The following is a 27,354-nucleotide window of genomic DNA, read 5'->3' on the forward strand; positions in this document are numbered from 1 at the left end:
CAGAGTTTAGCAATGCATTGGGAGTAGAGCGAGTCTCCTGCAACATTATTTGACTTATCTGAAAGTAATAAGAATGTGTTACTAGAGCAGAGGTCCCTTGCTGGACAGTAGGTCAGTAATAAGTTATGTAGTGTAGGGGATTTTTCTGGATGATGAATGAGTTTGTGTGCTGTAGTTAGTTGTGAATATGTTAGGTAGTTGTGTAACTTAAGCCAATTTAATTGCTTTAAGCTATGGCAATGGTGCATCCTGTGAGGGAGACTGGTGGCAAATGTAGCTACTTTATTTTAACAGGAGGCAAGTTTCTTCCCTTAAGTATTGTTTAAGGATAGGAGGGGAGAGTCAGGAATAAGAAGGTAGTGGTTAGAGTTTTTCTTGCAGTATCTGTAAAGAATCAATTGATCCTATAAAGGGACCCTAGTTTCTGGTGAGTAGATTTAATGGTGTATAGTATATACTAGTCATATTTGAGATTGGCATATGTTATAATGCTAGAACTTTGCTATGAGTTACAATTTCAATGACAGCTTTATTTGTTGACTTTATAGTAAAAACTGCTTTTGATTTTGCAACTTTTTTGAGGGAAAAGCATTACCTTAGTTTTCTTGGGATTGTGTAGGAGGTTTGATTCTTTGAGCCAGGTTTCTACAGAGGAGAACGATTTTTGGGTAATGTCTTGGAGCTTATTTATTGTTGACACCGCACATATTAATGTTGAGTCATCTGCATACTGAACTAAACTAGTATGTTGAGTGGAAGTGTAGAGGTCTTTAATAAGTATATTAAACAGGATAGGACCCAGGATAGATTCCTGATAAGACACCTGTAGTAACTGGTTGAAAGGATGAGTAGGTTTGTTGCCATTTAACAGCTTGTTGCCTTCCAGATAGGTAACTAAGAAACCGCAGCAAGGATTGTTACGAAAGTCCTATTGAAGAGAGTCAAACAAGCAGTTGCTGGTATGAGACAATTGTTGCTTTCCTGAGTGTGCTACCCTTTGAATGAAACTTTAAACTGAAGTCCTAATTGCTTGACTGGATGGTAGCTCAGGTGGATGTAACAGATTCCAAGGCACCTATCAAAAAGAGCAGGGGCCTTTATTTAATACAGCATTAAACATTATTTACATATTTACAAAATGTACATATTTACAGAAACATATATAAACATTTCTATATTTTACTATTTACCATTTTTCTTATAACACCCCCATTGTTATTCTTCCATAATTGTCCTTACTCCTTCTTCCACAACCATAACCTGATTTTTCAGAATACATCTGGAAAAATCCATTTCCTATTAAACAAAATTTCTTTCATTCTTTGATTCCAAGTAACCCATATAATATAATATAATATAATATAAAATAGATTCTTATCTCCTTATCACACATATTTTCTTCTTGTTCTTTTAATGTCAATAGATAATCATATTCATACCTATATTTTTATGTCATTAATATTCTCAAAAATGTTTTATTTACACAACTTTTTTCCCAGGGTTTCACTACTCTTTTACATTTCAATAAACCATGTTCTGTTGTCTCTTCCTCCTGACAAAATAAGCACACTCTTTCAACATTGTTTTTATATGGCATATTCCCCTTTACTAGTAACTTGTTTGTTAACATTCTCCATAGGAAATTCTGACACTCTGTTATATTGGCACACTACTTTTTCTATTATTTTAATGGCATTAATCACTTCTGGTAAAATTTCACATGGATTTACACAATGATATTGTTTTATCACATTACTATACCACAGCTTTCTATCTCATCAGTTTTCATTTTCCATGTCAATTTTTCTTTATAATTTTAATTTCTTCATTGCATATTCTTTTCTCTTTTTCTTATTCTCATCATCTCCCAGAACTTTTTGTACTTAATTAAAATAAATATTCTTACTATTAATTTCTCATTCTCTTCCCTTATCCACTTTAATACTCTATACAAGTTTAAAGAAGCAGAATAAACAACTGGATTTAGTAACCCCAATTCCCCTTTATCTTCACTCATATGCAACCCACCTCTTTTCACTGGATTTCGTTTTGAACCCCATATGAAAGAAAACACCAGTTGCACAATTTCCTTTTCATATTTTTTTGGGGATCATATAAACATTTGACACGTGTGCTGTTTTTCCCATTAATACAAAATTCATAAGATAAACCTTTTTCCTGAATGCTAATCTAAATATCCTCCACAGATCCTACCATTGCATCATAACTACATCATATTCACCAGCTTTTATACCTAGCAAAGACACTTCATTTATTGATAAATACACCCCCCTGCTTTTTGCCACATCATCCAAATAATTAGTTTTTATCTTCATTCAAGGTCATTCTCATTTCTCATTTCCTTTAAACGTAACATTTATTCAAACCAACATTTCCCTCATCTATATTTTTTCTTAGCAACTACAGCTATATTATCTGCATTTCCCAAAACTACTGGAATCACTACTTTTTTTTGGAATCACATATTTAGCAACTTTCATGTTATAAGCTACTTCACTTCCTATCGCATTCATTACCAATGCAGTCAGTATTCCACTAATGGGACATCCTTGTCTTATATCACACATCATTTTGTTACTCAGACATCCATTTACTAACATTCATACTCTATTGGTCTGCTATGCTGAGATACATACTCTCCTAATTCTGTTACCTATTCCATATTTCTCCTTAACATCACACAAAGTATCATGTCGTACTGTATCAAATACATTGCTAATATCACCTATCATGTTTCACATCCTCCCTTTTACTTATAAAATCATTCACAATTTCTCTCACAATCAATAACAATTCTTAACATCTTTTCCCTTTTCTACCATATTTACTTTCTTCCATAATATCCTTCATCCTTTCTTCTATTCTCATCTGTATTATTCTCATAAAAAATATAACCTGTGTTATTTAATGTGATGGGTCTCCAATTTTTTATTTCATTCTTCTCATTTTTCTTCATGTAAATATTAATATCCAACTACATAACTCTTCATAAATGAAAATACTTTCTTTGCCAATCCATTGATATCTTGTATAGTCTATACTTTATACCATCAGGACCGGATACTGAATTGGCATTTACTTTCCTAAGTACTTACTAATAGTCATTTCCTTTTCAAATTCTTCTTTAACTTGTCTGATTCTTTTTGTTTATTTTCCATTCTCTCTTATTTCCTTCTTTATACGTATTTTACACATGCTGCACTACAATATTCACAACTTGCTCATGTTCTTTTCACCACTCCTTTTTCTATTTTTTCATTTCCCTCATTATAATAATATTCTGCTTTACTCTTTTACCTAGATATGCAGATACCTCCTTCTTTTTGTGTATAAATCTCTGCCTAAACAGTAATGCCTTAAGTTTTTCACAGTTTCTTTTATTTATTTCCTTTTCCATATCCTTATACTCTTTTCTGTTATTTTCTAAGTTCTCCAATGCATTTCTGTACATTTCCCCGTACTTCACTGCTGTTGAAAAAAATACTTCTTAAATTCAATCTACCATTCAGACCATTTTTTATAGAAGTTGTTTTTGGTTATATGATCCTTCCTTAACTGCAATACTTCCTACTCTCCAATTTCATCCCATAATTTATCATTTATTCATTTTATTCCTTTTCCTATTTTAATATACACACTGTCTCCCATCACCTCCATCCATATTGTCAACTGATATGAATAATACCTTTCAGATGTATCACCATCTGCTATGCTCAAGCCTTCTGATGCTATAGAATAATCAATTTCACATCCAAGTGCCCCCTTCTATAAGTCCAGTGACTTTTGCTCTGCACAGTTAATTTACAGACTTTTATCACTTCTTGTATTTATTAATATTCTTCCCTTTCTTTTTTCCCCTTAAACACAATTACAATTCCCTGCAATTATAATTTTCATGATAACCATCACACAGTCTTATATTTGATGAAACAGATACTCTCCTTCCTTGCTAGTTATATATGCATATAATGCCAGAACTCTATAAACGTGTTCTTTCTACCTGACATCCACAACTGTAAAACTTCCGTCCTTAACAATGTTACATCTAGTATTTTTACTTTTTTTACACAACACAGCCACTCCAGAACAACATTCACTTCCTTGGTTTCTTATACTATTTCTACCCCACAATGTTTCTGTTTGCAATCTTTCTTCACTTGTCAAGAATCTTACCTCTAACAGAATAACATCCATATCACATTTAACATATCATTCCAATATCCCTATCTTTCTTACAGTAATAGTAATACTGTTTCCATTTACTGAAAGTACTTTAAAATTTTTGCTGTTCCTTCCTTTTAAGTTTAGAGCAAATATTTTTTTTCCATTTAACCAATACTTTTGCTTAATTAACAAATTCTACATTTTTTTTAACTTTCCATAAAAACTTCATTTTCATACCTAGATCAGTTATCAGAATTATGTTACAAACTACTAAATAAAAACTTTTATTTTTATATTTTATATTTTACTTTGTCTTAGGGCAGTCATGGTGGTGCAGCAGTTAGCATTGCCACCTCACAGCAATGAGGCTCTCCAGTTCGATCCTCGGCTGGGGTGCCTTCTGTGCGGAGTCTGCATGTCCTCCCTGTAGTCGCGTGGGTTTCCTCCGGGTGCTCCGGTTTCCTCCCTCATCCCAAAGACATGCTGTAGGTGGATTGGACTCTCTAAATTGGCCCTAGGTGTGCGTGCATGCATGTGTGTGCCTTCTGTGGAAGGTTGGGTGCCGGGCTGGCAATTCGACACAGTAAAACTCCACTACCAATCATGAGCAGACGGGTGATCTGCTGTGGTGACCCCTAACTGGAAAAAGCTGAAAGAAGAAGATATTTTACTTTGTCTTCTTTCTTGTATCCATTTGCAAATATGAAAATAAAATTTTTTATATTTTTTTAAACACAATCCACCATTTTGTCCATAACACATAAAATTATCTCATAGTTTAATGTTCACCCCAAAATATACCAGTCTCCTTTTTCCAAAATACCACAATCAATATTTATTATTAATCTCTTAATTCCTTTTTTTCCTACTATAATTTCTGCACGTTCAGTCTAATACTTCTATTATCAAAAAAAATTAATAATTTTACTACCTTTATTTACTATTAATAAAATGGGTAACATAAAGAATCAATCTCTGTATATAAAATGCCCCTTTAATACACTCACCCTTCTATATTCAATAACTTTAACTTGCCCCAGACATATGATAGTATCACTATGTCCATTAATGCGTATGACAACTTGCAGATGTTTCACAACATTTTTTTTTCATATTTTAAAATAACATCCAGCTCACACCCCCATTCCAACTATCTCTTTCATCATTTGATTTTACAGTGTCATGAACTGAATAACACACCAATGAAAAAATGTTTTTAACATCTTTTAACTCTGTTTTATCTGTTCCAAATTGTGCATTCACTTTCTTCTTTAACCGAGTCCCTTGTCCTGAAACAGACAAGGTCAATCCATGGATAACAGTCTTTTTTCATTTCACAATGAAACAAAAACTTGCTCTTTGTTCTTCATTCTCAAATGTTAAGTCACAGAAATGTTGTTTTCCAAAATGAATCAGATCAGTGATCTAATGTCCATGCCTCAAACTCTAAAAGTAAAAGTAAATTGTCCCATACATAATATCTATCAACAGTCTCTTCCCTTTCTTTGTTGTCTTTACCACAGATATTTTTTTAAATAAAGTTTATAATAACTTTTATCCCCCATACCACTTTTGTTTCCTTTTGTCATTTTGTACATCAAGTACAATCTTTCTTCTTTGTCCAACTGACTCATCCTCCATTTCATGAACTTTATCTGTCATCTTGTGTTATGAAACTTCTGATCCCTGCCATGGGTCCTTCTTATTCATTAAAGCAATAACTTTTTCATCAGATAATCCTCTGGACACCACGTTGGTAACCACAACCTCATTGAACTCACCCAAGTTTAAGTCAGCTAATCGCTGACCCTTTGTAACACTCACTGAATCTTCCTCATTCATTAAACTTCTCTCAGTATGCTCTCTTCTAGCAATGCACCAACTTTCTTCCTCCTATATTACTCCCTCTGCTTCTCTTGGCCAGCTCTGCACCAGTCGCAGAAACAGGAATTGTACTCACAAAACCTCACCTGCTGAAGAATAAAAGAGTAGGGGAAGTTCTGTGATGCCTTGACCAAATTTCCCTAGTAGTCTAAATATCACCTTGGGTCTCCCCTGAAAAAAAAGGCTACTAGTGTAGTGGGTCTAACCCGGTCAACAAAGAATAAATGTATAAAATAATTTTTTTGGAGGAGGAGATGCATAATGTTTAAGATGTTTACCTCACAAACACAAGTTACAGGGTTTGATTCTTACCTTTGAGAGAAACTGGATGAGCTTAAAATGATCTACAAGGGCAACTAGCCTAATACTAAGCTATGAGCCTATGCTAATCCTTTTCGGGGAGAGGTCACTTTCACCCAGGAGCCACAGCACCTTGTTCTCCACCTTATTATCACTTCTTGCAGATGGCCACAGCACTATTTGGTTCTTCAGGCTAAGCATTTGGAATTTCTTTGTTAGGATAGGCAGGTTGCTAATATCCATTTTATTATACAATAGTTTGTATGCTTGTCTGTGCTTTGCAGTATGGTATGAGATGTGACATTTGTGGATCACACTGCAAACCCTACTGAATAGCACACATAGATTTAAGGGGCTTTCATTTGTAGCTTATTTGTAGCATGAAAGATTTATTTAACAGTCTCATCCTATATGCATAAAGACAGTTCAGCATGTTGGCAGGCAGCACACATTATCTATATGCAGCATAGGTTCATAGGTAGGTACTAGGCTATCAACCCAAGGGTCTATGTAAGTCTAGCCAACAAAGTTCCTGGCTTACGCCACCCAAGAAAGTTATTTTCCTGTGCCACTGTCGAGCAGAGACAAAGAAGTGATCCCCGGGGTGTATTTCCTATTTCCCATTGACTCATCAAGATTTTTCTTGAAGAGTGCTAATGAAGAACTTTGCTTGACATAGATGGGTAGCCTGTTCTAGAGTATGGGAAGTCTCTGGGACAGGAATCCATCCCTCCAGCATGTCCTATTTATTGTGGTGACAAGGTTTAGGTCCCTAGAGCATGTAGCTTGAGGGATTGGGATTTCTTTAGGTGTAGCATGTCCAACAGCTCTGGGTTTGACATAGCTTTATATGTTAGGCAGAGATCACCTCGGAGTAGGCGATATGCTATGGGGTAAAGCTGGAGTTTTTTGAGACGGTCAGTATAGGGCATTTGTTTGGGGCCAGTAATCCTCTTTGTGAGGTACTTCTGTGGCCTTTCCAGCTGCTGCAGATGTATTGTGAGGTACATTTCAAAAGGGGCATTGTACTCTATAATGGGTCTAATGAGTGTCGAGTAGAGAGGAACAATGACCTCTTTTTTCCTGGATGAGAACCCTTTTATAATGAGGTGTGCCACGTAGAAGGACTTCCTGACTACTGTGGCAATGTGACTAGCAAAGTTGAGACTACTGTCCACCTGGGTCCCAAGGTCTCTTATCACACATTTGGTGTTAAGTAGATTGCTGCCTATGTGGTAGTTCATGGGTGCAGAGTTTTTACCAAAGAGGATGACACTGCACTTTTTGGCATTGAGCTTGAGGCCATGGCTCTGACACCAGGCATCTGTCTCAGCGAGGCCCTTCTGTAGGATGTCCACATCATTTGGGGACTTGACTATGGCTCCTACTTTGCAGTCATCTGCTAACTTCATTAGCCAGAGGCCTTCTGTGTTAGCCTGTACTTCAGAGAAGTAGATACCAAACAGGAGAGGTCCCAGGATGGAACCCTGTGGTACTCCACTTGTCACTACTTTGAGGTCAGATTTGGAGTCTGCAACTTTTACAGTGTGGGTTCTGTCAGTGAGCCAGTTGGCAGCCCATCTTGTGACGTAGGGTTTTATACCTAGTTTAGTGAGTTTAGCTATAATTCCAGAATAGGGGATGGTGTTGAAAGCCTTGGCGAGGTCAAGATAGGCTGTGTGAACCACCTTATCCCCATCTATGGCTTTGGTGACCGCCTCAAAGAAGTTCATCAGGTTCAGGAGGTATGATCTGCCTTTCACAAACCCGAACTGGGTGGGATCCAGAGTTTGGAGTTTACCAATGTCTTTGTTTATGAGTTCCGTGATGATACGTTCCATGGCCTTGCAGACCAGGCTCATCAGGCTAATAGGTCGATAGTTCTCAGGATCAGTGGTGGCTCCCCCTTTGTGGAGTGGGATAACTGTTGTTGTGCACCATTCAGTCGGCACAAAGCCTGATGTGAAGCTATTATTGAACATGGTGCTTAAGTGGGGAGCCAGTTCGTTCTGAAGTTCGTGTAAAATGCAGCCTGGGATGTTGTCCCATGGATGCTGTGTTTTTTGCTTTAGAGAGTGCAGCTTTTACCTGAGTAGTTGTGAGTCCTGTATAGATATGGGCCCTTTAGGGGGTGGTGGGGGGGTAAAGTTAGCACTGAACCTATCTACTAGGATATTGGCAATATCAGTTGGTTCCGTAATTTTCATGCCTTTATGCTAAAACTCAAAGTAGATATGGGTGTTGCCATCGAGATTCTTGACATAGCTATAAAATGCTTTGTGGTTGTCCATAGAATTAGTGGCAATTTTGTTTTTGTAGCTAGCTTTGGAGGATCTTATAAGGGATTTCAGCTTCTTACTGAGGCTGACCAGGGAGCTCCTCCACTCATGGGGTTTTACTCTCTTTTGCAACAGTTTCTTCCTTCTGTTGCACAGTTTGTTTATGGCACGGGACCACTAGATTGGCTTCCTTTTTTAGGAGGATAGCATCTTGGTTCTGTTTGGGATAGCACGATCCATGCACTCGTGTAAGTGCTTATAGAGTGCATTTGTGTAGGATTCAGCAGTTATAACTGTATTGTCCATCTGCATGTGTGTCATGAAGTTCACCACTTCTGTCTTAAGAAGCATGAAGTTGGCTTTGGAGAAAATTTTTTACTGTGGTTTCCTTAATGGGGGATGGGGGTGGGATGTGGATATCAAGGGTGATTAGTTTATGGTCGGATCGGACCAACGAGGAGTTGACTTCAGGTGTGGAAAGCTGGTCACTCATGTTGGTAATGACTAGGTCTAGGATATTGTTGCCCCTGGTGGGGGTGTGGATAAGTTGATCCAGGGCATTGGCGTTTATGAATTCCAGAAAGCGGTGAGCTAAGGAGTTGGTACACGAGTAGTTTTCCCAGTATATTAAGTATAATGATGAGGGCACACCGTGATGATATCATCTGGGTGAATAATGTACTCATCACACAGAAAAAATGTAATACTCTTCTCTCTGTGCTGTCAACAACAGAAGTGTGGTAGAGCAACAAATGTCTTAAAAAAAAAAAACAATTCTACAAGTACCAGCTCTTCAGAGAAGGCACAATTGCAGTCAAATTCCCTTTAGTGCTTTTGTTCATTTTTAATAATCCACACAAGAACTTCACCAGAATCTAACAAACAACTCAAACATACTGTTTAAAAATGATGCCAAAACAGTCATGTGGTATGCAAACAACCAATCAATGCTTGTCCTTTGGTAACAGTAAGTTAAAAAAGTGCCTGAACCAAAATATTTTATATCAGATTATAGCAGAATCTGTACTATTTAAAATTTTTGTGCTGACAAGAAACATTTAATGTTAATATGGTCATTGAGTCCAGGGCATTTGTCAGCTCTGAACCTGATCTGCCAGCACAATTCTTGGCACTCAAGTCGTACCTTTTAATTCCCTGAAAAGTCCTCCAAACTGACAGCTTCCAGTACACTAAAAGTGAGATTTTATTTATTTTCATCTTTATTTTTGATTACTAAATTATGCTCGTACATTCTGTAAACACATTTTATGAAAGTTTGTTCTACATAGAAGCAAGGGCATGCTTCATGTGTACATATAAAAGATTGCATAATATCAGGTTATTTTTTGGAAAGAGGTTCACGTCCCAAAAACACTGGACATTTCATCCCAGGCACATTTAAATGCGAGAGATGCAAGCAATGCAGGTTCATAAGCAACACCTCCTGCACTTACATCTAAGCCCTTGATTTATTCTTTTGTTGCATCATAACAAAACTCATTCAGCATAGTTTATATTGTCCAATGTGAAACATTCCCTTGCTTCTATGTAGGAAAACTTTCAGAAAATTTGCTCGCAGAATTTATGATCATAATTTAGCTATCAAAAATAAAGATCAAAATAGTGTGCTAGCAAAACATTCATTGAATTATTCTTGTTTTAAGAAATTCACGTTTAGTGTACTGGAAGCTGTCAGTTTGGAGGACTTTTCAGGGGATTATAAGCCACGACTTGAGTGCCAATAGTCTTGCTGGCAGATCAGGTTAAGAGCTGACAAATACCCAGGACTCAATGATCATTTTAACATTAAATGTTTCTTGTAAGCACAAAAGTTTTACATAGTATCCATTCTGCCTTAAATCGGATACAGTATATTTTTGTTCAGGTACTTTTTAAACCTACTGTTACCTAAGGGCAGGCATTGATTGGTTATTTGACTACCACATGATTGTTTTGGCACCATCTTTAAACAGTATGTTTGAATTGTTTGTTAGATTCTATTGAAGTTCTTGTGTGAAAGCACTAAATAGAATTTGGCTGAGTCTCTCTCTTCTCTGAAGAACTGGTACTTGTACAATTGTTCTTTTGGTTTTGTGTTCTTTATTCTATGCTGTTTTGGGGGATTTTAAAGTCTCAAACAGCTTCTAAAGGTGTTGGTTGATAAGAGGTGCACTTTGCAGGTGGCTGCCATTGATGTGGCAGTGTAAATTGACAGCTTTTAAAGCTGTTAGGCACTTCATGCTGCTAGATTTTTTTAACGTGTAGTGCATATCGCAGATAAAACTCAATGTATTACAATGAATTATGTTTAGGTTGCGAACCCTTAAGTTTTGTTACTGTGTTCTTGAAATGGATTAAATAAATTTATCTCAGAAGCTTCAGTCTAATTCTTGAACACAGCAACAACTTTGTTATTAAAAGGAATCTTAATCTTCTGTATGTCAGTCTATGTGTAATAACTAATTGCATATTACATTTATTAACTAAGTTCCATAATTATTTACATGATACAAGGTAATGATATACAGGATACTTTCCTTTCAAATGGTAAAAAAACAAAAAACAAAAAAAACAAACAAACAAGAAAAAGGTGTTATTCATAAGTATTGCTGTGTTAATCACAATTTCCTTTGCAGTGGAGTAAAACATGAAGATTAGATGTGCATGCATAAAAGCATAACTTAAGTGATTAAATCTATGCTGAATAGTGCTAATGAACTGATAGGTTAATTTTACAGGTATTGTTTTGCTGTAGAACAAAATGGAAGAACGCATACTTCATAAGGTTTAAAATATGGCTTTTGTCATTTGTAAAGTAAAATGTTTAAATGAAAGATGTGTGCCTCTGTCTAATAATATCATTCACAGCGTCTGTCACAGTGAATGTGCATGATTAGAAATTCTTAATAATTTACCATGAAAGATTATCAGAAAGGCTTCATTTACTTAATCAGGGTAGCAGCTGGTTTCAGAATGCCATCTGCATTGTTTATTCAGTGGAGATGAGCAACTCTTGATGACCACACTTTTAACTCCTCCATCTCCCATGTGCCGGACAAGTTTTGCATACAGCTATGCTGTAATGGTTTCCTCAATGCCTCTAGTAAGACCTCAGCCTTCTACTTATTGGCAGAGCTACTGTTTAGTATACCAGGGTGCAGTAGGAACCAGGGTCAGCATTGCAGCATATGCTGTTAAGCTGTAAATATGCATGGATATTACCCTTCCAATTCATATACACTGGTCCTTCTGTCCATCTGATGTTCTTCGTGTTTCACTGTTGCAGTCATTACATTTGGGTAATCTGCTGGCAGGTTGCCCTCAGTCGGCCTGATTAACAAAGTCTTGGGTCCTGCGTCGGTTGCTGTCTCCTCTTCCATGATGTCAGGTCGTCAGGGGTAACTGAATAAAATGCATGTTTTATACCCCTGATGACCTGACGTCATGGAAGAGGAGACAGCAACCAACGCAGGGCCCAAGACTTTGTTATTCAGGCCGACTGAGGGCAACCTGCCAGCAGATTACCCAAGTGTAATGACTGCAACAGTGAATACACTCGAACATCTACATTTATGGTAAGTGTACACAGCTGTACTTTTCATTCTCTATGTCAAGTGCTGGCACCTGAGAAATGTTCTTAAACAAGAGTGTATTGGTGACAGACTTTACAAAAGCTCAATTAATTTTTTTTCCATCAAATCTGTCACCCAGGGCATGACCATGACCAGGTGACAAACTCACAGTTCTCTTTTAAACCTCTTTTGTACATCATCGTATCTGAGCACTCCTGACACCTTGGTTTCTGTATTCATATCTTGCATCCAAACCAACTGTATTGAAGTCTATCTAAGTGAAGGAAACAGTTACCAAAGCAATGAGATCTGCCCTTCTGTGAAGTCCCAACATGCTGACAAATAATAAATCGAAATTGTCGATATTTAGATAATGTTCTTTAATAAGCCGAGATTAAATAATACAGGTGATGGTCTGTTGATTCCTTACTGCATGCGTTTGCAGATTATTGATGATGGAGCAGTATACTAAGCCAAGCCTTCAATAAATGGGTGGGATATTGCATTAAAGTGAAGAAATTGTCAGTGACATCTTAACATTATAGAAATGCTACTCCTGACAAACTGCTCTGAATATGCTGTGTTTGTATGGAGGTCAAAAGCAAAGACTAAAGATATTTAATGACAATTGAGAAAGTCCAGCATGGCATTCTGAGAACTCGGTGACTTTTTGTTTTCCAGGATAGTCAGTGTGATGCACATTAATTATTCTGATCACAGTACATTGTACATTTGACTGAAGCATTATTATTTGACATTTGTTTCTGATTTTATGAAAATATGAGAATTGTTTGTGTTTATGTTTATTTCAGGATGTCTCTCGCCAGAAGCAAGTCCAGAAGAAGACTGTCTCATTCAGTACCATGCCAAATGATAGGAAGATTAACAGTATAGCAGCTTGTATTTCTTTTATGCTGGAGGGGTGTGAGATGAAGAAAGTGCGTTCCAATTCAAGAATGTATAGCCGGTTCTTCATTCTGGATTCAGACATGCACTTTTTAAGATGGGAGCCATCTAAAAAGGATTCAGAGAAAGCCAAAATTGAAATAAAATCAATCAAAGAAGTAAGGTTGGGAAAGAAGACCCCTGTGCTCCGTAGCAATGGACTTTCTGATCAGTTTCCTGATGAGTGTGCATTTTCTATAATATATGGTGAAAATTATGAATCACTGGATCTTGTGGCCAGTTCAGCAGACATTGTAAATATTTGGGTAATGGGACTGCGGTACTTAGTTTCTTATGGAAAGCACACACTTGATATTGTAGAAGCTAACCAAACTAGTGTAAGAACATTATGGATTTCTTCCGTTTTTGACAAAGCTGATACATGCAAAGAGGGGCAGATTCATTTAGATAAAGCTGTTCAACTTATCAAAACCTTAAATCCTGGAATGAGGATTTCTAAGATTGAACTGAAATTCAAGGAACTGCAGAAGGCAAAAGAAAAATGTGGTAGTGTTACGTGTGCTATATTTACAGAGGTATACTTTGAACTTTGCACAAGGCCAGAAATATTTTTTCTTCTGGTGCAGTTTTCAAGCAATAAGGAATATCTGGATATAAAGGACTTAATGCTATTTATGGATGTTGAGCAGGGTGTGGAAGGAGTGACCGAAGAAATATGCTTAGATATCATTAATAAACATGAGCCATCCCAAGATGGTCAGCACAAAGGTTATCTTTCTATTGATGGCTTTACTCATTACTTACTGTCATCAGAGTGCCATATTTTTGATCCTCAGCATGACAAGGTTTGTCAGGATATGACACAACCTTTATCTCATTATTATGTCAACTCAGCACACAATGCTTGTTTAATGGAGGATCATTTCTGGGGATCATCTGATATAAGTGGGTATATCCGTGCTCTAAAAATGGGTTGCCGTAGTATTGAACTGGTAGTGTGGGATGGCCCAGATAATGAGCCTTTAATATATGTTGGACACTCATTAACTTCTCAAGTAGCATTCCGCAGTGTTATTAGTGTAGTCAATCAGTATGCTTTTGAAGCTTCTGAATATCCGCTTATTCTTTGTTTGGTAATTCACTGTTCTGTTAGACAGCAGAAACTCATGGCTGAACACATGAGGAATGTTCTTGGAGATAAACTATATTTACAGCCTCCAAATGTAGAGGACAGTCATCTTCTTTCCCCAGAGAAACTTAAAAGAAAGATCCTCGTTAAAGGGAAAAAGTTGCCAGAAGATTGTGACTCTGATGGAGATGTTACTGATGAAGATGAAGGTTTAGAAATGTCTAGAAGATTAGGAGAAGAAGAAGAAGATAAAGATCAGGTCAGTGGTATTTCCCTTAAAAAGTTAAGGCTCTGTAAAGAGCTTTCTGATCTTGTGACTCTCTGCAAGTCAGTGCAGTTTAAAGACTTTGATGCATCAAAGAAATATCAAAAATACTGGGAAATTTGTTCTTTCAATGAAGTTCTTGCCAGCAAATTTGCTAATGATTTCCCAGAGGAGTTTGTCAATTACAATAAGAAATTCTTATCTCGGGTTTATCCTAGTCCAATGAGGATTGATACCAGTAACATGAACCCTCAGGACTTCTGGAAATGTGGGTGCCAGATAGTTGCTATGAACTACCAGACTCCTGGATTAATGATGGATCTTAATATTGGGTGGTTTCGTCAAAATGGAAACTGTGGATATGTTCTCCGACCCTCTATTATGAGGGAAGCAGTATCCTACTTTAGTGCAAACGCAAAAGACTCACTTCCTGGTGTCTCAGCTCAGCTCCTGCACATTAAAATTATCAGTGGTCAGAATCTACCTAAACCTAAGGGTTCTGGTGCCAAAGGGGATGTTGTTGAACCTTATGTGTATGTTGAGGTACATGGAATTCCTGCTGATTGTGCAGATCAAAGAACAAAAACAGTTACACAAAATGGAGATAATCCAATATTTGATGAGAATTTTGAGTTTCAGATTAATCTGCCTGAACTTGCACTGTTACGTTTTGTGGTGTTGGATGATGACTATATAGGTGATGAGTTTATTGGCCAGTATACAATACCATTTGAATGTCTACAGCCAGGATATAGGCATGTACCCCTCCAATCACTGACAGGAGAATTCTTACCAAACACAACCTTGTTTGTACATATAGCCATTACTAACCGACGTGGAGGTGGGAAAGCTCAGAAACGAGGATTATCTGTACGCAAGGGGAAAAAAGCCAGAGAATATACTTCAACTGAAACCACTGGAATTAAAATGATAGATGAGGTCTTCAGAGCAGCAACTCAACCTCTGCGTGAAGCAACTGACCTAAGGGAAAATGTTCAGGTATTATTCAAATGTCTTTTTTTTTTATTTGTATTAGTTTATCTTGACAAAACATTATGAATATTCAGGGTGATGCATGACAAATATACATGTTAAGTATAATTAATTTGTTTTGATAATATGACATGAATTGTCACTTGTTTTTTTGAAGGATAAAACCTGAAAAAGTCAAAAAGTTACACACTGTTAATGAGTGCATGTATTTATTTATATTTGCTGCAAAAAGTACAAGTATGGTATAGTGTTGAAAAGGATATTCTGTTGGCTAACAAAGCTTCTTTGTATGAGATACTGATATGGTAAGAAGATTTTTTTTAATTCCTATACTAGAAATATGGTTGTGTAAAGGCAGATTAGACGCCCACTGTGTCATATGTGTTCTCATGAAACAAAATTAAGTCCTGTACATCAGCATTAGCATCCTTTTGCCATGCCATAGCTAACACTTAACCTTTCCACTAACTTTGACAGATACTTTAAGGGTATTAAATGTTGATGGCCTTGCTCAGATCACAATAGATATATATAAGTAATTGCAGTAATTCTGTCAGTTGTTCCATTTCTGCAGACTTCCTGATCAGAGGTACACATATAGCTATTATATTATCCATTTTATGATAACTTATGTGAAAATTATTTGGTACATTTTCCATAAGAAGGAACACCTGTGATTACCAAGATTGTACTGTATCTTAGAGAAAACTATGATATTAGAGCATGACTTTCCCGGTTAACAAATGATAAATAAAAATAAAAATAAAAATAAAATAAAAATGATTAGCTAAAAGTTGTTCATCAAAGCTCAATACTTTGCTTTGCTGTACAGTAAGTATTTTGAGAGGCCAGTGTCCCAGTCTAACTTCTTAACATGCCTATTTTGAGTATGGAGTGGACCTTACAGTTAATATATTATTTGAAGAAAATGGACAGTAGCTGATCAGTAATTTAACTAGTAGCACAGATGCTGGAGGGACGGAACTGGAAGGGCAGTGAGTTGCTCATGCCAGCTCACCTGTCTGGGGGGGGGGGGGGGGGCTGCCTAAAGCTTACTGCAATAGCAGCACCATGAGCCATGTGAGTTCTGCCTGCTTGTGGAATAGCGCATGGTTTGGTGGTTGTGCATGAGTGGAAGCTCGCATGTATCTCCGGTAAACAGCAATTGTAGAGTTTACAAGGCTGCTGCAGTGTGAGAGGGGGTTAGGGCAGGCTACCCAGCAGCAATATGAACTGTACCAACATTCTTGATCTCTTCAACAGTCCCAAACACTCTTGGGTTGAGCCCAAGAGTGGCTAAGGAAGGTCTGGTCGAATCAGTCAGTGAAGAGACGAGCTGGTGGTCAGCTGATGGTCAGTTGTGGAGACCGAGAATGAAAGAATTTAGCTACAGTAAGGGCCCGATGATGAATAGTGTGGGCGTTGAACAAAGCACAAAACCAACAGAGAGGGACGTTGTGGTCTGGGCCTAAACAGGTGATGCAGTAAGAATGGAAATCTCAGTGTGGTATTTGCTTTCCACAGGCGAGACAATTTTTAACTTTTTCTGACATTGGTTAGATCAAGAAAAAGGATCCCCAACGTGGTACTGGAAAGGCAGTGAGTGGCTCATGCCTGCTCACCTGGGCTGCCTAAAGCTTACTGCAAATAGCAGCATCCGACGACGAATAGTGCAGGTGATGTGGGGAGAGGGAAGCAGGTAAAAAAAAATAAAAACAGAATTCCTCTCAGCTGACTAAGTCGTTTTCATAGAGTTTTCACTATAATGTTAGAATAGAACTATATTAGGTCAGGATTTTTTTTTTTTTGAGTATAGACCTCAAAGCATTTGTGTGAAAACTGTTTCTTTCTGCTATCTTTTTTCAAACATGATGTTTTTTATAAGAAGAATTTCTATTAATTAAAAATAGGAAGACATAGAATTTTGAGATGGGAAGGAAATTTGTGTTTTTTGACACCATGTTTTCTGGAAGATGTTTTGGGTATCATCCTAACAATGTTATAATTAAGGCCAGGTGAGAGGTTTATGTGTCTTGGTAGAAGCAGAGCACATCTAACAGTTCTCTGAAGAGCTCGACAAAGATTTGTTATGAATAGTTGTAGTTTGTTGATGTTCTTCGTGTTTCACTGTTGCAGTCATCACACTTGGGTTATCCTGCCAGGGGTAGCCCTCAGTTGGCCATAATACCAGAGGCTTAGTGTTTCTGTGTCGGTTGCTGTCACTTCAGTACTGATGTCAGATCATCAGGGGTATAAAAACAGGCAGCCAACGCCATTACATCAGTCTTTCTTACCGAGGAGCCTGAAGCAGAAGCAGTTCGCATGGCTGCTGGTCGGCTGCTACCTGAGTTTTCGTTTCTGAAATTGAATCATCTTGAAGTCTTCTAAAGCTAAGTACCCCATTGGGGATACTTTTTTCTTGCTCTAACTGATGTCAGGAAAAAGTTAATAATTGTCTTGCCTGTGGAAAGCAAATACCACACTGATATTTCCATTCTTACTGCGTCACCTGTTTAGGCCCAGACCGCGACGTACCTCGCTGTCGGTTTTGTGCTTTGTTCAACACCCACACTATTCAAGTGGGGGGGTGTGGGGGGCATAGCCCCCCACATGGGGGGTATGGTGGACAAAGCCTCCCACTTGATTTCAGATGTAAAGTTTTTTTTTTTGATTTGGCCAAGGGAAGTATTTCCCTTGGTTGAATCGGCTGTTCGACAATTTTAGCTGCCGATATTACAAGATCAAACTTTAGTTATTCGATTCTCTAAAGCTTTGATGATGTAATATAGATGCAAGCACAATTAATCTGTAGTAAATCATGTTATGTAACGGGTTGTAGCAGGGCACCTCCCTGCATAGTATTCTGCAGGAAATGTCTGTGAATATCATTTTACAGTGCCTGCTTCCTGAAATAATATTCATACTTTGTATTATGTAGTCATAGCAGACCTTCATGTGAATATGTGGGGAATAGTTTGTTCCATCTTTAACATGTGTAAAATAATCTGAAATTACAATTTTTCGTGCATGGATACAACACTCAGCAGAGGTACGTTAAAGTACAGCTGTAGCATACACACAGCATTATCTGTTATTTAATTTGGATACCAGCCATTACCTCCAGGTTTGTGCCTTGATTCTTGGTTTTAATATTGGAAAGCAGGAAAAGAAGACATTTTATCCATAACCAAGGCTGTTTGTGTGTGTGTGTGTGTGTGTGTGTGTGTGTGTGTGTGTGTGTGTGTGTGTGTGTGTGTGTGTGTGTGTGTCTGTGTGTTTGAGTGTCTGTGTGACTATGCATATCTGTCTCTGAGTATGCCCAAGGGGTTGGATTGCAGAGGACAAGTATTAACAGCAATTGATTTGGTCTTGGTTAGCTAAATGCTGATCTGAGTTTAAAAAGATAAATACGCTACCTAGAGTCTGGACAAGTACACACACACACACACACACACACACACACACACACGCACACACACATGCACATGCACACACACACGCACATACACACATTTACAAAGAGTAAGAGTTCAGTTTAAAGAGAAACAGAGAGAGAGAGAGATTAAGGGAGAACTAAGCAGCAGAAAGTCCTTACTGCTATAATTTATTGGGGGAGTTCTGCTTCCAGGAAGTTCAGTGCATTGAGTTTATCGGGGAAAAGGACTTTCCTATGGGGGACTGTATTTCTACCTTAGTGGGACTTATAAAATAGTACAATGTGTTTTTGCTTAGGAAAATTTAGAAAGTAAGAGAGTTTTTTGTTGCTACCAGACAGCTTCAGAGGGTATAGTATCTCTTGATAATCTGATATTCATGCTAACTGTGAGTCCTGTGCCCACTGAAAATACCAGGTGTAAACTGGGTCTTATCCTTTGTGTAAACTCCTTCTGCCACTAATTTCATAAATGTTTTACATCCTTGTTTAGCTTGCCTAGTTGAATGTTTTAAACGCTGTCATTTATATTTTGTTTGCTTTCAGACTGTAGAACTGTGAATGTATTTTTAGGCTATAAGAAAACTAGTGTAGTACTGCTCTGTTTGCCTATAAAAATACAATTAGGCCATGTAATTTGTTTGATCTGAGTGAAGTAACTTCATCCTCCCTTCATTTTGGAAAGTTTACTTTGTTGAGTAACTACATATATTTTGTGTATCTCAGACTCATGCCTATCGGCATTTCTTGACAAACAGTTAGTTTGTAACTTAAGTTGGAAGGTAATGGTAATTATGACCTGTCACTAAGTTACACTAACCTTGGGGAAAATGTTTGCATTAGTTTTGCCCCTCTGTCTGCTGACTATCAAGCCTCCTTTCAATCAAACAATATGCTGTCTGAGGGAGGCTGTCATCCTGGCAGCCATGAGGGTGTTTTTTGTTCTTGCCTGCATCCCAGCAATTGGTTAATTTTTCATTTGTGGCCTAACCCCAATGATTCATGAGAACCTGTATCACCACAAAAGCCACCTATGCCCCCCCGTCTGTATGTAAGTGCTGTCCCACATACACTGACACAGACTAACTTCACAGGCTTTGGTGGCCATAAACATGTTTTCCCAGCTCTGGCTTCTTGAATCATGATGGGTCTCTGCTGTCCATTTGAGGTTGTCATTGGTGCAGCGTTGCAAGCCAGATGAGAGTCATTCTCTCCACCTGGATGGGCATGTCCATCCTTTCTACATGCACTGTCATGCACCTGAGTCTTTTATGGACTTCACCTCATCTGGACTCTAGTCAGGACTTTATCCCTGTACATTGCTTGGCTGTTGTCAGAACTTTATCAATGTACATCTTGTGGCTGTTGTCAGCGCTTTATCCCTGTACATCACCAACACAAGCTGCAGAAGATAAAAAAAATGTGAACATACAGATAGACATTGTGTAGAGAAGCTGTGTCCTAATGAGCATTTATAAACTATAAGTAGAGAGACTGTGAAGTTATAAGCACTTATGAAATATGTTTGGGTCTATTTATAAGTGGTAGATTTTGCACTAGAAGAATTATGAAGACAAAGGAAACAGAAGTAACAGCTGCTAAAGTCAAAAGACTACAACAGGAATTGGAACAGTCCTGAAGAAGCCACCAAAGAGAAGTTAAGTCAGGTCAAAAGGAACTGGATCATGCTTGCTCCAAACATAGACCTGGAAATAATTCAGTACGGACTTAAAGAAGACTTAATAAGTCTGGTCCTTGAGATGCATGATAGAAGAGATGTTTAGATGTTGTTGTGTCTTTCGGCTTTTCCCGGTTAGGGGTCACCACAGCAGAACTCCGGTCCGCTAATGATTGACAGTAGATTTTTACGTGCCGAGTTGCCAGCCCTGACACACAACCTTCAACGAAGGTGCACTAATTCACGCATGCTTCCACACAGAAGACGCTTTAGCTGAGAATCGAACAGGACAACGTCTTACTGTGAGGTGACAATGCTACCGCAGCATCACCACCGCAGAAGAGATGTTTAGATACATGTTAATATTTCATACTAACAGAACGTAAAAGCAAGATGATGCAGTGCTTGCAGATAGTCAACAACATTCTTTTTCTGACAGCCAGGTACCAGAACCTGCAAGCTAAAGGTGAGTCACAAACTAGAAGCTACTTGAAATACGATGAGTGGTTAAAAGCGTTACTCAGGGATTGAGATCAAACTTGAAGAGTTTGAGAAGACTTTAGCTCATCAAAGTGACATGGCTAAAGAAGTGACTTCCCTGAAATAAAAAGAGACTTTGCCCAGTTTGTACAGTAGAAGGAGACTGTAAGTAAACAGGTAAGCATGCAAGTTGCCTTTTCCTTAAAGCACCTGAGCGATTGGTTCAGGAAAAGGGCCACTGGATTCAGAAGGAAACCCTCCGTGGGCACTAACACCTCTGGCAGCCCAGGCATTGTGCTGACACACACACACACACACACACTCACACACACACACACACACACACACACACACACACACACACACACACACACACACACACACACACACACACACACACACACTCACAACCCCCACTCTGACATACCTCTTGCCTGCCCTTGAGTTGACAGAACATCCCCAGGGTATCCTTTTTCCCCCTTGCCCCTCATAAATGACAGATAACTGCACTTAGTCAATAATGCCAGACAGCAGGGCTTCATTCTTCTTATTGTTCAGAAAATTCAGCCTAATGCTAGACCTGTTAACTCTATTAACTGTATAAGTGAAAAGGACTAATGTTTAAATATCCTCCTTGGAGTCATCTAATGTTCTTCCTGGAATTGTGCAGATATCTTGACTACAGGCATTTCAATGTTTGGTAGCAAACCCCCCCCCCCCCGCCAATGGACACATACCCATCCATATCAACAGCCTCTGATTTTATACAATTTCCCTGATTTTGTCTTATGCCTGCACTGTCCATCAGAAGTAATGGACAATTAAAGTTAGCAATACCAGAGATGAGAGCTTCATACTTCTCATTACAGTTAGTAATACCACAGATGAGAGCTTCATACTTCTCATTACAGTTAGTAATACCAGAGATGAGAGCTTCATGCTTCTCATTACAGTTAGTAATACCATAATACCAGAGATGGGAGCTTCATGCTTCTCATTACAGTTAGTAATACCATAATACCAGAGATGAGAGCTTCATACTTCTCATTACGGTTAGTAATACCAGACATGAGAGCTTCATACTTCTCATTACAGTTAGTAATACCAGAGATGAGAGCTTCATACTTCTAATTACAGTTAGTAATACCAGAGATGAGAGCTTCATACTTCTCATTACAGTTAGTAATACCAGAGATGAGAGCTTCATACTTCTCATTACAGTTAGTAATACCAGAGATGAGAGCTTCATACTTCTCATTACAGTTAGTAATACCAGAGATGAGAATTTCATACTTCTCATTACAGTTAGTAATACCAGAGATGAGAGCTTCATACTTCTCATTACAGTTAGTAATACCAGATATGAGAGCTTCATACTTCTAATTACAGTTAGTAATACCAGAGATGAGAACTTCATGCTTCTCATTACAGTTAGTAATACCATAATACCAGAGATGAGAGCTTCATACTTCTCATTACAGTTAGTAATACCATAATACCAGAGATGAGAGCTTCATACTTCTCATTACAGGTAGTAATACCAGACATGAGAGCTTCATACTTCTCATTACAGTTAGTAATACCAGAGATGAGAGCTTCATACTGCTAATTACCTTTAGTAATACCAGAGATGAGAGCTTTATACTTCTCATTACAGTTAGTAATACCAGAGATGAGAGCTTCATACTTCTCATTGCAGTTAGTAATACCAGAGATGAGAGCTTCATACTTCTCATTACAGTTAGTAATACCAGAGATGAGAGCTTCATACATCTCATTACAGTTAGTAATGCCAGAGATGAGAGCTTCATACTTCTCATTACAGTTAGTAAAACCAGAGATGAGAGCTTCATACTTCTCATTACAGTTAGTAATACCAGAGATGAGAGCTTCATACTACTCATTACAGTTAGAAATACCAGAGATGAAAGCTTCATACTTCTCATTACAGTTAGTAATACCAGAGATGAGAGCTTCATACTTCTCATTACAGTTAGTAATACCAGAGATGAGAGCTTCATACTTCTAATTACAGTTAGTAATACCAGAGATGAGAGCTTCATGCTTCTCATTACAGTTAGTAATACCAGAGATGAGAGGTTCATGCTTCTAATTACAGTTAGTAATACCAGAGATGAGATCTTCATACTTCTCATTACATTTAGTAATACCAGAGATGAGAGCATCATACTTCTCATTACCTTTAGTAATACCAGAGATGAGAGCTTCATACTTCTCATTACAGTTAGTAATACCATAATACCAGAGATGAGAGCTTCATACGTCTCATTACAGTTAGTAATACCAGAGATGAGAGCTTCCTATTTCTCATTACAGTTAGTAATACCAGAGATGAGAGCTTCATACTTCTCATTACAGTTAGTAATACCAGAGATGAGAGCTTCATACTTCTAATTACAGTTAGTAATACCAGAGATGAGAGCTTCTTGCTTCTCATTACAGTTAGCAATACCAGAGATGAGAGCTTCATACTTCTAATTACAGTTAGTGATACCAGAGATGAGAGCTTCATGCTTCTCATTACAGTTAGTAATACCATAATACCAGAGATGAGAGCTTCATACTTTTCATTACAGTTAGTAATACCATAATACCAGAGATGAGAGCTTCATACTTCTCATTACAGTTAGTAATACCAGACATGAGAGCTTCATACTTCTCATTACAGTTAGTAATACCAGAGATGAGAGCTTCATACTTCTAATTACAGTTAGTAATACCAGAGATGAGAGTTTCATACTTCTCATTACAGTTAGTAATACCAGAGATGAGAGCTTCATACTTCTCATTCCAGTTAGTAATACCAGAGATGAGAGCTTCATACTTCTCATTACAGTTAGTAATACCAGAGATGAGAGTTTCATACTTCTCATTACAGTTAGTAATACCAGAGATGAGAGCTTCATACTTCTCATTACAGTTAGTAATACCAGAGATGAGATCTTCATACTTCTCATTACAGTTAGTAATACCAGAGATGAGAGCTTCATACTTCTCATTACCATTAGTAATACCAGAGATGAGAGCTTCATGCTTCTCATTACAGTTAGCAATACCAAAGATGAGAGCTTCATACTTCTAATTACAGTTAGTAATACCAGAGATGAGAACTTCATGCTTTTCATTACAGTTAGTAATACCATAATACCAGAGATGAGAGCTTCATACTTCTCATTACAGTTAGTAATAACATAATACCAGAGATGAGAGCTTCATACTTCTCATTACAGTTAGTAATACCAGACATGAGAGCTTCATACTTCTCATTACAGTTAGAAATACCAGAGATGAAAGCTTCATACTTCTAATTACAGTTAGTAATACCAGAGATGAGAGCTTCATACTTCTCATTACAGTTAGTAATACCAGAGATGAGAGCTTCATACTTCTCATTACAGTTAGTAATACCAGAGATGAGAGCTTCATACTTCTCATTACAGTTAGTAATACCAGTGATGAGAGCTTCATACTTCTCATTACAGTTAGTAATACCAGAGATGAGAGCTTCATACTTCTCATTACAGTTAGTAATACCAGAGATGAGAGCTTCATACTTCTCATTACAGTTAGTAATACCAGAGATGGGAGCTTCACTTCTCATTAGAGTTAGTAATACCAGAGATGAGAGCTTCATACTTCTCATTACAGTTAGTAATACCAGAGATGAGAGCTTCATACTTCTAATTACAGTTAGTAATACCAGAGATGAGAGCTTCATGCTTCTCATTACAGTTAGTAATACCAGAGATGAGAGCTTCATCCTTCTAATTACAGTTAGTAATACCATAATACCAGAGATGAGAGCTTCATACTTCTCATTACAGTTAGTAATACCAGAGATGAGAGCTTCGTACTTCTCATTACAGTTAGCAATACCAGAGATGAGAGTTTCATACTTCTCATTACAGTTAGTAATGCCAGAGATGAGAGCTTCATACTTCGCATTACAGTTAGTAATACCAGAGATGAGAGCTTCATACTTCTAATTACAGTTAGTAATACCAGAGATGAGAGCTTCATGCTTCTCATTACAGTTAGTAATACCAGAGATGAGAGCTTCATCCTTCTAATTACAGTTAGTAATACCATAATACCAGAGATGAGAGCTTCATACTTCTCATTACAGTTAGTAATACCAGAGATGAGAGCTTCATATTTCTCATTACAGTTAGCAATACCAGAGATGAGAGTTTCATACTTCTCATTACAGTTAGTAATACCAGAGATGAGAGCTTCATACTTCTCATTACAGTTAGTAATACCAGAGATGAGAGCTTCATACTTCTTATTACAGTTAGTAATACCAGAGGTGAGAGCTTCATGCTTCTCATTACAGTTAGTAATACCAGAGATGAGAGCTTCATGCTTCTAATTACAGTTAGTAATACCATAATACCAGAGATGAGAGCTTCATAGATCTTATTGCAGTAGTAATACCAGAGATGAGAGCTTCTTACTTCTCATTACAGTTAGTAGTATCAGAGATGAGAGCTTCATACCTCTCATTACAGTTAGTAATACCAAAGATGAGAGCTTCATACTTCTCATTACTTAATAGATACATTTAATTTCAAAAGCTGCTGTGAAGCACAGGGCACTAAACCACTGTTACTTAGATGGTTCCTGATCTATGGCTACGGGTTTGAAACTTTTTCCCACTTGCTTTATATTTATTTTTAAGTGCCTTATTGCAATATTTAAAGAGTATCATTGGTGTATAGGGTTAATGCAGCTCTGTCTGTGGGAGGAGGACTCAGTGCCAATAGTATAGAATTGGATCCCCTAATGATTTAGGGTAATAGTTAATGAGTGTCCCTGGTGTCTACTGCCTTAGATTCTAAGTGACATTAGAGCATAATTTAAAGAGTATCCATGATGTCTAGTGGTTCTTCCCACTCATATGTCGTTCATGTTCCAAAACTATTGTTATTTTAATGTTTTAAGTAAAATTAGAGCAATAATGACATTTCTCTGGCATCTAGTATACCCAGTATTGTAGGATTTGCTTGTTAGTGTAAGGGAGTTTAGAGGTATGACAGACTATACACCCATGCACACATGCAAGAACCCCCCCCCACATACACACACTTACCCAAGTCTATTCATACCTTTGCCTACACTAATACACACAATCACATACACATTTATATGTTAACCCCCCCACACACATTACTACCAGTATGCTAAATTCCCTGACATTTACCTCAAATTTAATCTCACCCACTGAAAGTTTTGTGTAAATTTGAACAGTTGGTTGAGTTAACTAACACACTCAGCCTTGCTAACTAACGTAGAAATGATTCTGTGAATCACTTTGCTGTGTAAATTCCTTTTTGCGGACATTGTTGAAGGGAGAGGCCATGGCTATTTAGCATAGACTGCTCCCTCAAAATACCTCATTAGTATATAGCTGGGTAATGGAACTGTCCCACAGTGGTGACCCTACAGACTGTGTAGGATCTCTGTTGTGAGCCTGTCTCTGAGTAAAAACAACCCACGTTAGGGCTTACCACTGACAGCAGCCCTTTCTGAATCTGACCCAGAGTCTGTCAATAGCAATGTGAATATGAAGAATTAAGAGGGACACTTCAAAGCTAGTGCTGAGGCCTTGGGCTCCTGAAGAGATAAATATAGTTTCAAATTTAAGAACAACCCATTTGGTGGAACTCCAACCAGCCTCCTTCTCCTCCTCATTATCCCATTCATACATGGGATCAGGGTGCCATGACAACTGTCACCATCTCTCTCGATTCAATGCCACCCTCCTACCTTCTTTGACAGTCATGCCTGACTGTTGCAGGTCTTCTCTCACACAATATGTCCGTCTCTCTGCTGAATACACTCTTTTCCTCTTGCCTTCTTCCTGTCTGTCTGAAATCTTCACCAGATTGTGTTCTGCTTTTCTGGACATATACCTGAACCACTGTAAGCTGTTCTCAATGACTTTCTCTGTAATTGGAGCTACTTTGCCTTCTGCTCTGATGACCTGATTTCTTTGTCTGTCTCACATTTCTTTGTCTGTCCCACAGTGTACATCCTACCACCCATCTCCAGCACTTCATCTCCATCACCTCTATTTTCCTCAGTTGCTGTGCCTTTACAGCCAAAATTTCTGTACTGTACAGTATTACTGGTTACTCCTATGTTTTACGTTTCAGCTTCTTTGGCTTTCTTCTGTTATATACTACCCCTGACTATTTGTGCCATTGGCTGCAGCCCCTCTGATTCT

General features: G+C 37.8%; 1 protein-coding gene across 1 annotated transcript in view; it reads left to right on the plus strand.

Annotated features, from left to right (window-relative positions):
• The window catches only part of LOC122787816 (inactive phospholipase C-like protein 2), a 1,808,356-nt gene that overhangs the window by 854,034 nt on the left and 926,968 nt on the right, over positions 1-27,354 (plus strand). Inside the window, exon 2 of the mRNA XM_044054724.1 lies at positions 13,033-15,519. Coding sequence (XP_043910659.1) covers positions 13,033-15,519 — 2,487 coding nt within the window. The remainder of the gene's footprint in view (positions 1-13,032; positions 15,520-27,354) is intronic.

The sequence above is a fragment of the Protopterus annectens genome, chromosome 13.part0 (genome assembly GCF_019279795.1).
Source record: "Protopterus annectens isolate FY-2018-M chromosome 13.part0, PAN1.0, whole genome shotgun sequence".
Taxonomy (NCBI): Eukaryota; Metazoa; Chordata; order Ceratodontiformes; family Protopteridae; genus Protopterus; species Protopterus annectens.